This window comes from Castanea sativa, chromosome 12 (genome assembly GCF_040712315.1).
Source record: "Castanea sativa cultivar Marrone di Chiusa Pesio chromosome 12, ASM4071231v1".
In the NCBI taxonomy this organism is placed as follows: domain Eukaryota; kingdom Viridiplantae; phylum Streptophyta; class Magnoliopsida; order Fagales; family Fagaceae; genus Castanea; species Castanea sativa.
In genome coordinates, this window is record NC_134024.1 from 14,299,930 (window position 1) to 14,310,933 (window position 11,004).

The window sequence follows — 11,004 nt, forward strand, 5'->3', positions numbered from 1 at the left end:
ACACAAATTTTAAGTATATCAATTCCTGTAATTTGACAAGCATGAGCAGGCAATTTCTAACTAAGATAATGGTCATATTGCAGAGAATCATTATGTGAATTTAAACTTCAAAGAGAGAATAATAATGTAATAATGCTGCAACCAGATGATACCACTGATTTTGTAAACATGTAAAAGGCATGGAGGTTGGTATATTGCACGCAGACATAAAAAGAGACTTTGTTAATTTGCAGAGAGAGGGTAGCCAATTCCATGGCGCTTGGTCGGAAAAACAACGAAGAACATACTGCAAATGACACCAATTCCGACGGGCAATCTTGTAAGAATCTCTTGGATCTCATATGATGGCATTGGGAAGACGCAACTTACCACATTCGTATCAAAGAGTGCAACTGCTATGAATACAAGTATTGACATGAAAGCGTGCATGAAATCTATGAATCTTAGCCGATAATTTGCAGCGAGTTCAGGTGAAAGGGTGGCTGAACCATCAATGACCCACAAGCCCTTGATGGTGGCAAACCCATAACAGATTTCTCCCTTTTTGTTCTTAAAGCTGTCAGTGAAGCTTAGCAGGAAACATGAGACGCCACAAAGGGTCACAAGTGCAGAAGTCATGAACTTGCTGATCGAGTCACAGCTACCTTGATTTGTGAAAATGGGTGATAGAAGTTGGAAACTAAGGACTGATCCAGTTGGTAAAAGACTGGCCAAATGAGCTGTGCTCTGAAATGTTTGGCTAATGGCTTTTTGTATCAGTGTTTTCTCTTCTGTTTCATCCTTGTCTTTCAAGAGGGGATGTTGTGATTCATCTGGGTGCTTGGAATTATAATGAATCTTAATCTCCATGGCACAGAACCGTTTCACTTCTCTTTCCCTTAGTTTTGATCTCCTGGTAAATTGGGTTAACATGTTTCTTGTGAGAGGCAGTGTTTTATTAAGTAGTAGAAAGACACAGAAATTGAGTGGAGGTTACGGTTGGTTAGGCATGCCTTGCACGTAAACAATGAGATAGTGAATAAGGCAACTTTCTCCAGATTTCGAGGAGGAGAATTTCGGGTTCATGTCAATGTAGAAAATTGTTGGACCCAAGAAAGAAAAAGAAAAAAGAGTTTCCATTCCACAGGTTTCCTAATGTCTTCAAAGCTTTCATAACCGTTGAGAAACTTGTAAACTTTCATAACCGTTGGGAAACTTATAAGCTTTTCCAAAGTCGGTGGAGAGAGAAAGATTAGCATAGAGGTTTTGTTGCTTGAGACATGTCATTTGTTTTGCTGAGACGCAATTGGCTACAACCTGGGCTTATACAGTTATACGCTAGATCTCACGACCAAGTGAACCTTTTTCATACCTCCAATTATTGAAGCCATGGGTACCTCTTGAAAACTTGGATGCTGAATGGCACTTCAACTTCGTTCTCTTTTGTTTATCCCACACCAAAAAAAAAAATATATATATATATATTAGTCCAGTTTGCGGTAACTTCATGAAGCTTGCAAGATATATGAAGATCATCTATGAGTCTATGAGGCAAACAAACAAGAAATTGTCGTACCTAATCCAAAACCCAATGCCTAAAAATGAGAAATTCAATGTCGCTGATTTGAATATGCCATCCTTCAATGATTGTGGAAGTTTTGTTCCATAGAGATCGCTATGTAATCAATGTCATATGTTGTGCTTGCATGTATGTTGTACGATTGAACATATTCAATTGCAAAGGAGTCGCACCCACACAAGTAAAAACCTGTATTAAAAGATTTCAATAGTCATATGTCGTGTACATGACCACCATGGTCTACGTTTATGTGCCTTTTTAACAAATTCACTATAATCAGATCAAGCATAATGGATTTTTTTTTACCACAAAAAAAAACAAATAATGAGATTTAGAAATTGATAGCACTTATAATTAGTAATCAATTATTAAATTCAACGACAAATCAAACATGGTCTAATCCAGGCCATGGGACTTTGGACTGGATCATGTTCAACTTGTACTTCCCTTAAGGACTACCAAGAAGGTCTGCCGAATCTGCCCTACTATATAAGGACAGAAGTAATAGCAAGGGCTCTCCTTACAGATTCTCTTATTGTTTCAGCAGCCAAATTGCTGTACCATCATTCCTGCGTAAACTTAATCAGTGATACTAGATAAACATAAAACTAACAAACTAACGAGCTGGCTACTACACAAAATTTTTACAGTAAAATATAGTTGCATGGTTTGTTTGATGCTTACATCTAAGAGCAATATATTTTCTAAGAGGGGAAAAAACGATGAGGAAATTTGGATTCCAATACAGAAAAGTATCCCACTTAATATATGGAAACAATTTGAATGTTACAAAACAAAATGCAAAACAAGGAGACCTATCATGGTAAGCAATTTCAAAGAAATGCATAACCAGTAGGAAAAAGTGGACATGTTTCGATGTAATTACAGGGGTGAGCATGTCATGCATTGATGCAATCCACCATCTGATAAGCTCAAGCATTAGATTTAGATTCGCTATTTTGTCTTCTTGAGGAGAATTGATGTCCTGAACTCCGCATCATCCCTGATAAAACTCCACCAAAAATATGATAGAGGGATGGTGGTTGCATGCCAAAGAGCATGAGCATCAACAAATCCTTGGTAGGGTGGGAAGTCATATATCTCCAACAGCATAGCAAGGCCTCCCCCTACAACCACGAACCATAACTTCCAGCGGGACGGATGGCAAGTGATACCAGCCCAGATTGCCCATACAAGGAGCTGAACCACACCCATGGCCACACACACTTTCATATTCAAACCTGCAAAATGATATTGTGTAAGATCACTAAATAAATAGCACATTTGACTATGTCATATGAAGTAGGTATTCAAAAAACAAATTAATTTCCAACATAACTCCTCTCCTGTTTTAGGTAAGTAATTAGGCATGTTGTATTGATCTCTTAAGATATTTTTATTTCTACACTTTGTTCATAGGTGAATACTAGTTCTTCAAAAGAGGCAGATACACTAAATTTTTGTAGAATTTTCACAGAAATTAGTCCATTGTGGAACTCAAAGCAGTCAGTTACATACAATTACTCATCCCAAAAACCTATTCCTAACTCTATTTCAACTATTATTGATAGACACTCAGAATTTGCTTCTATATCATTTAACACTAGTGGTATGTGCCACCAGCCACGTGAATTTGAATATGTGAGAACTGTCAGTTTTCAATTCCTGATAATCAAATAAGGCAATTTCTGGGAAGTTTGACTCATTCAACTCCTTGGTGAGCTACCAAGCAATATGTTTGTATTGGTCAAATGTTATTAGTGTCTGTTACAGAGTCAATTGTCCAAAGATTGCATTTTCTGTGAATTTTGCATGGATATAGTCATATAAGTAAAGAATGTGATAATTTTTGTGAGTAGAAGGATTAAATAACATGAGCAAAAGTATTTTGACAATTCACAGTTATAATATTCTAGCATAAGAGTATTACAGATCCAATTCACAGGGAACTCCAAGATATAGAAACATATTTTAAACATTTCAAAAATAAATAAATAAACCATGCTAAGAAATCTGTTTTGACTATTCAATTTCCAGAATCATTGATTTAGTGTGTTCTGTAGGGTGTCTCTATTGAAGAAAATTAAACAACACTTTTCCCCATATAGGTAGCTTGCAGTATCAGAATTAGCTTAAGCTAGGCTGTTGATATGGATGATGAGAGATGACAATACAAATCCACACGTGAGTAGTTAGGAGTATCTCAGTAATTCAGGAAAAGTTGAGACAGCCAAACAAAGTAGTGTGAATTGTGTGGAAAAAGAGCAAACAGCACCAGAAAGGACAAAAACAATGCCTACAATAGAAGAAATTATTTTGCAGGAAAAATAGACCAAGATAGAGGAGCAGTAACAAAAGTAAGCAGCACCAATCCCAAATGGTTGAAATAAGGCTTTGTTAGATCAAACTGTGCATTAAAATATCCAGTATAGCAATTTCCAAAGATGCAATCTCTGGTGAATAGAAACTCTAAAACTGTGGGTAGAGTAACCAAGCTATATGCAATGAATATTTAAATAACATATTTGACATCACTGTACCAATAGTTTTCCATATTAATAATGTCACCATATTTCCTTCAATAGAGGGAGACTATTTGGAAAATACTTTACCGTAATCAAGTTTATAGAAGTTCAGATACAAGATATGTGTTGTCACAAATGCGATCAGTGGAGCAGCAACCATGACTCTTGCAGCCTCATCTCTCACATTAAAAGCTCTGAGTATTGATAGAATGAGGCTGAACCCAAGTAGGGCCACAGCAGATGAATAATCCAGCTTCTCTGTCAACTCCACATCTCTATAAATAATAAAATTAACAAACAGTTAACAACGTAATGCAATAAAAATAATTTCTTTCTTACAATAAATAGCTTTGTAAGTTTAAAACAAAAGCAGCGACAAAGAAAAGGACCATGATATGCTTTTCCCTCTAACATGAAAGGTGCCAGGCCTTTCGAGTATGAAAACAAATTGTGGAGAAGACCATCCCCATTTTAGAACTCTTGTACCGTGAAACATAACCAACTTCATTTCAAAGAGCATCAAGAAAGCTCTACAGTGAATAATAAACTGAGTTCAACTATAATCTAACCAGTGTGCAAAGCAACTAGATTTTTCCTTATTTCCTAATGATTTTAGGCACAAACGTATATCATGATGTAAAAATAGCAGTTTTTTTTTTAATAGGCAAGTTAGAATGTAAATCTAGCAGTGACATTAGGAAGAAACCTAGAGCCCACTTCAAGAGCTTTTCTCCAAAAATTATAATGCAAGTCATATGTTTCAGATGATAACAACAACAACAACAATAACAAAGCCTTAGTCCCAAAATTTTGCGATCAGCTATGATTCCTTGATAGAGTAACCGTAGTTGGCTACATGTATCTTCTCCAATATTCTATCATATTCAAAATCAAGCTCATGTTACTTGTTATTTCCCAACATAAATATTCAGTACCCTAGAGCACAGTTGGTCTTATATGAGTTTTATAAAAAAATTAATTTTAACTTAATAGGGATCTATGATCACACTTCAAATAATAAATGGACTTCTTTTTAATAAGTACATGTAAGGATATTTGGTAGGGGCTGCTTACCGACTGTGAAAAACAGCACTCCAGAACCAGGAATTCATTGAAAAAATCCCATAGATATGCCACAAGCCAGTATACTCATAATATGTCCTCTTATCAGGCCTCAAAGGCAACTTGTAGTATAAGAGGATGAAAAAGGATAGCCAACCATGAAACTGCATAGAAAGATTGAGGGCAGACAGGGCAACAGCAACAGGTTCCTGAAAAATTGAATGGCTTTTATTCACAGAAAACATAAGTAACTAAAGTCAAGGTAACCATTTCACAACTAAACTGTGCTCCTCAAACACAATTGTAAAAACCTGGATCCCATAAACACGCCGAAATGGCCATTTCCCGTGATATTTGATAGGCTTATGACCGAGTTGTTCTCTCTCTTCCTCCCTAGCTAGCATGCAGTTGTATCTACAGTCACTGCGGCAGTCCCATTGTTTCCACCTCAGATAAAGTGGTTCTTGCAGATACCATGGACCATCAATAGATTTTCCATCAGATGAGAATTTACAATGTTGGAAGCAATTTTTCCCCACGCATCCAGTTTTCTCACACTGGTCCACGCAAGCCCTAGAAAACCAGCGACAATGACAATGATTGTAATACTTAAAAATTATAATCATAATAAATCTAAGATGCCAAAAAAAAAAAAAGTACACATAAGCAAATTAGCCGAACCCCATTAGCAGATTAAACCATGTAGATGATTATTCTTCCAACTTGTAGAGTACATCAATACTTCTTAGCTCCCAAGAAATGGTCAGGGGAAATTTTTATTACATTTTTTGCTTCTGTTTGTCTCATTACCTTCCCAACTCTCTCTCTCTCTCTCTCTCTCTCTTCTCTCTCTTTCTCTCTCTCGTTATAACTCCATTAGAATCACTTAATTTAAAAAACTGCTAAAGCCTCTATTTAGAATTAAACTTCAAAAGACTAAACAAACTATCAATGAGAAGACAACAATCCATAAAATGCCAACACTTAATAAGCACGAGCAAGGGCGGAACTACATACAAGCATTTTAGTTCCACATTGGCTCCCCCTCATTCTTAAAATTTTAGTCCCACCCCGAAGCACCAAATGACTAGTTGAAGGGGAAAAATTACTCAATCTAACAAACAGTGACACGCGCACGCTAAGCATTAGAAAAAAAATATACACCAAATTACATGTTGAATTATCACAACACATTCGACAAAAATTATCGCTCTAATAACACTCGGAGACTATAGGTTTTAGCCCATCAAACAGATAGGCCGAATCCCATATTCTTGTCCTCTAATTCCTTAAAGTCAAGCTTTTATTATGTGCCACAGATGAAAAATCTGGCATCTAAAATGGTTGAGAGATGCTCCGTCCATAACATTTTTACAACAAATCACATGTGATTTTTGCCCCGACAAAAACAACCAGTAACAACCTGTAACTTCAAATTTGTTGTAAAAATGTGGTAAAAATGTTAGTTACATCTCATTTCTCAAAATATGGTTTCATAGTAGTCTTAAATCATAAAAATAGATCAATTTAATTTTGCGTTCAGTCATATTCATTACTCATACTGACATTAAATATGGTATAATATTCAAATAGTTAATCTAACCAAACCTTCATTTTAGATACGTAGAAGTAGTTATCAACTATCTCATTTTGGTTTACTTTTTGACTATAAATGTAAAAGAAATCCATTATAACTTTTTTCTCACAGCTACTACATAGACTATAAAAATCACCAAACCTAGCTTCCTTATCAAACAAACAAACGGTGAAAGTAACTTAAAATTCAACCATTGAAAAGTTACTGAACCATGGAAAATTGGACACAACGAAAGCGAAGAAACTTGCCTGTAAATCGGATCAGAGTCACCGGCGCTAGCGTGGAGAAGAGGAAGGAGACAGAGGAGGAGGAGGAGTAAGGAGGAGTAAGGGAACAGAGTCCAATGAAGCCGAGCCATCCGATTCGTGGAAAAATGGGAAAAAGTCAACAGAGAAAAAGGTTTTTTTTTTTTTTTTTTTGTTGGTTTTCTTCGGTGGAGATTTTTCTACAGAATCAACGGAGGGTTGCAATGAGGGTGTGAGTCGTTGCGTTCCATGGAATCAGAGAGAGACGGGGTTTTTGGATTTGGGAGCGAGTTGGGAGTGAGAGAGTGAATGAGAGTGAGTCAGAGTTGGGCGAGTTGAGAGTTAATAATAGTATGGGGGTGTGTTTGTTTTGGTAGAGAGTGAATGAATGGTAGTAGTAGTAGTAGTAGTAGTGGTGTGGGTTGGTTGATGATTTTGTATCATAAATTCAATTCAATTCGTTCATAGTGTAGAGCGAGAGAGCAGAATCTCGTGAGGAGCTGATCTTAGAGGCGATTCACAAGGTGACGCGTGGACATTCTGATGCTGTTCGTGATTTTACTTTTTTGGCCTACAAAAATATATTGTAAAACTTTATCTTTTATAGATAGATAATGTATAATACTTTTTAGGTATAATGTTGTGCTGGCGCAATTATTAATAAATTATGTTAAGGAAATTTTGACATTATTTTTATTGGAGATATTAAAAAATTGTTAAAATTATTTTTTATTTTTTTATAAATATTTTTTAAAAATATTTATTAAACTAGTGTCATTAAGACATTTGTTAACTTTTTTTGAATTTATTTAGTATATGAACAAACTTGTTTTGGTGAACTTAACTACGTCAATAATATAATATCGAGAAACACTAGTAAATAACGTCATTTTATTATTATTATTATTTTAAATTCTACACTTTCATTACTGTCAGTCAATAACTCTCATTCCAATGCATTAAATTATACACGAAACTCAAATGTCAAACCGCACAAAAAATTACATTGTTTTTTCCATTTGAAATACTACACTTCTAACAAGATGATTACCTCTCTCTCCCTCTCTCAAAAACACTATCATTGTCTACTTGTCTATAGAAAAAAGAAAAAATGTTTATCTTTAAACTAATTTGTTTGAAAACTCCTCCACCCCATTGAATGATAATTAATAAACTCATTTATGTGTACTTTTACTCATATGGTATATTTAATTAGTTATGTGAGTTGTGATTTGTTTAAATAATGTAAGTAAATAGTATTATTAATTATTATGTAATGGATTGGAGAAAACAATGTAATTTTTATGTGCATTGGTGCCACCATTTTTTACAGTAAAAAAAGTGAGATGGAGGGTTTTAGTTGGCACACTAATGAAAGTATGGGTTTATTTTTGGCAAAGTTAAAAGTATGTCGTTTGAATGAACACGAATAAAAATATAGGATTTAATTTGTTACATATATAAAGTTATGACAAAATGTGGCTGTAAATTTGGTTGTAACCTAAGGCTACAATTTCATTTTAAAAAATTAACATTGTTACATATTTTGAAAATCTAACCGTTAAATTATATGTTCTTTACACTCTTGACACACATATTAAATTTTGTGTCAATTGAATATTATTTACTATATAATCTATAAAAAATTATATATAATTTTAAACAATAAAAACTTGTAATTTAAACTATTAATTGATAACACAACTATTGATCTTTGATCTTCTATAAATTTTGCAAGTATGAAATATATAAGAAGAAAATGTCATGTAACGATGGATTTGTCAAAATTCACATCTAATAAGATATCGAGTGAAGTTGTAATTTTAGGCTATAACTAAATTTGTAGCCAAATTTTGTCCATAAAATTATAACTAAGGCTACAACTTTACTCAATATATTTTATTGGAGGTAAATTTTGACAAATCTACCGTTGGATTACATGTTCTTCTTATAACTTCTATGTTTGCAAAATTTATAGAAAATTAAATATCAATTGCTATGTCATAAATAAATTGTTTAAAGTTTTTGTAATTTAAAATTATGCATAAAATATAAGCTTATAAATCATATAATAAATAATATTCGATTGACTCAGAACTTGACATATGTATCAAGAGAGTAAATAACATATTATTCAATGGTAAAATTTTCAAAATCTGTAATAATTTTTATTTTATTGAGTAAGGTTGTAACTTAAGGTTACAACTAATTTTATAGCTAAACTTTGTTCAAGTTATAAACTATTACAGCTTTTTTTTTCCCCCACTTAAGACATGTTACCAAACAAAACATGATAACCTAGTTTCCTTAGGAAAAAAGTTTACCTTCACACCGTGGAAATTCCTTCAACCCACTGTGCTGGTTAAAAACATTATTTATGTCTTTTTTAGTTATATGAAATTTTTAATAAGTTATATAACTCACTTAAATAATACATATGAACAATACTATAAATCTTCATGTAATGAGTCCAAATTATTTTTGAGGAAACCTTGCCCTGTTTTTTAATCTGCTACATTATTTTTTTTTTTCTGGGAGAAGATTCTACATATCTATTTAATATTAAAAAACACGATTTTTTTAAATTAGTTTATTTCCTTGTATGATGAATTATGGATGCTTTATTTTAGCTCCAGTTATGAAAAGTCAACATTGTTAATATACTGAATGCATGGAATCCGATATACAAATATATGTAGGTAAAACTGAATTAATTGATTATATTATTGGGTAAATATGTAAAATCAAAGACACAAAGGTATCAAGAGAGAGAGAGAGAGAGAGAGAGAGAGAGAGAGATACAGGTTTTGTATAGTATGTTTTTATAATTTTTTATTATTATTTAAGAGTGAATATTAGTATATTCCCAAATAAAGTTGATAAGTACGGGTAGCTCATAAATAATGTCCTTAGATTTTATCCTTCCAACCCTTTTCTGCAAGTGACAACAAAAATAAGATGGGGTCTAATCGAGGGTGCCCCATTTATGTTTTGTCCTCTCTGACTCTTTGAGAATTGAGATAGACAAAAATTGCATGGGGCGGGAGTGGACAGGTAGGTGGTCTGGCCAGTTGGGGATGTAGGAAGAAGAGCATTTACACTAAAGGGCAATAAAATTAGTTTTTAGTAATTTAAACAATTATTTTATCTATTTTAATAATTTATTTTTTAAGATATTTAATATCAAATATTATATTTTAACATACATCATATTAAAATAATATAAATAATACATTAAAATAATATATTTTACAAAAAAACCATCTTTAGTGGTACGAACAGCAACCAATTCTAACAACCTGCAACAAGCCATTGCCAGCCACCATCGAGCACGGCCAACCCACCACCGTACCCATGAACCCATAACACCAACCAAGAATGCCAACGCCGCACACCGATGACAACACCATTGAGCATGACCAAACCCATGAATCTGACTACCACAAAGTTCAAACTCATATCATAACCAATAAAATCCCACCCACCATACCAAAACTCAGCAAGCCATAAGTCACAAAACCACGAATTCGATCTCACCTCACAAATCACAAAATCGGCAACCCAAACCCATGAATTCGATTTCACATGGGTTGGAGCCAAAGCCAAGAGGAGAGAGTAGAGGAGAACTAAGAGAGGAGAAATAAAATAAAAAATATGCGTGTGGGAGAGAGAAGCGAGCTTGTGGGGAATAAAAAGATATTTGTTGTTTATGTCATTCAGCTACAATGAGATGCTATCTTTGCTATATAACATGTTTTTAGTGTTTTAGTTACAAAAATGACTAAATAGACATTTTAGCAACTTTATTGTGAATGGTCTAATGAGGTAACTTCGACATTAACAGGATAAAAACAGAAAAAAAACTAAAATATGTAATTTATGAGAGTGCTAAGAGAAAGAGAAAATAACTTTTTTTTGATGATAATCTAATATATATATATATATATAATTATATAGACAGACAGATAGATAATTGAGCTATATATTATACACATTCATGGTAAAGCGAGCAAAACC

At 33.6% G+C, this 11,004-nt stretch overlaps 2 protein-coding genes across 2 annotated transcripts; both read right to left on the reverse strand.

Annotated features, from left to right (window-relative positions):
• LOC142619885 (protein DMP4-like) lies at nt 1–1,021 on the reverse strand. The gene has a single exon (XM_075793235.1). The coding sequence runs from the start codon at nt 910–912 to the stop codon at nt 223–225; it is 690 nt and encodes a 229-aa protein (XP_075649350.1). The 5' UTR covers nt 913–1,021; the 3' UTR covers nt 1–222.
• Nucleotides 1,022–2,167: 1,146 nt separating this feature from the next.
• LOC142620860 (uncharacterized) lies at nt 2,168–7,453 on the reverse strand. The gene is made up of 5 exons (XM_075794163.1): nt 6,991–7,453; nt 5,457–5,718; nt 5,158–5,354; nt 4,171–4,358; nt 2,168–2,799 (listed from the first exon to the last, which is right to left on the reverse strand). The coding sequence occupies exons 1-5, from the start codon at nt 7,098–7,100 to the stop codon at nt 2,513–2,515; spliced, it is 1,044 nt and encodes a 347-aa protein (XP_075650278.1). The 5' UTR covers nt 7,101–7,453; the 3' UTR covers nt 2,168–2,512.
• Nucleotides 7,454–11,004: the final 3,551 nt, after the last annotated feature.

Bases quoted from the DNA above. Each gene is read 5' to 3' on its own strand.
- LOC142619885 (XM_075793235.1), bottom strand. From the start codon at position 912: ATGTTAACCCAATTTACCAGGAGATCAAAACTAAGGGAAAGAGAAGTG.
- LOC142620860 (XM_075794163.1), bottom strand. From the start codon at position 7,100: ATGGCTCGGCTTCATTGGACTCTGTTCCCTTACTCCTCCTTACTCCTC. The intron at 5,719-6,990 runs GCAAGTTTCTTC...CTGGTTTTCTAG, and splicing joins GACTCTGATCCGATTTACAG to GGCTTGCGTGGACCAGTGTG. The intron at 5,355-5,456 runs GTTTTTACAATT...TCAATTTTTCAG, and splicing joins GGCGTGTTTATGGGATCCAG to GAACCTGTTGCTGTTGCCCT.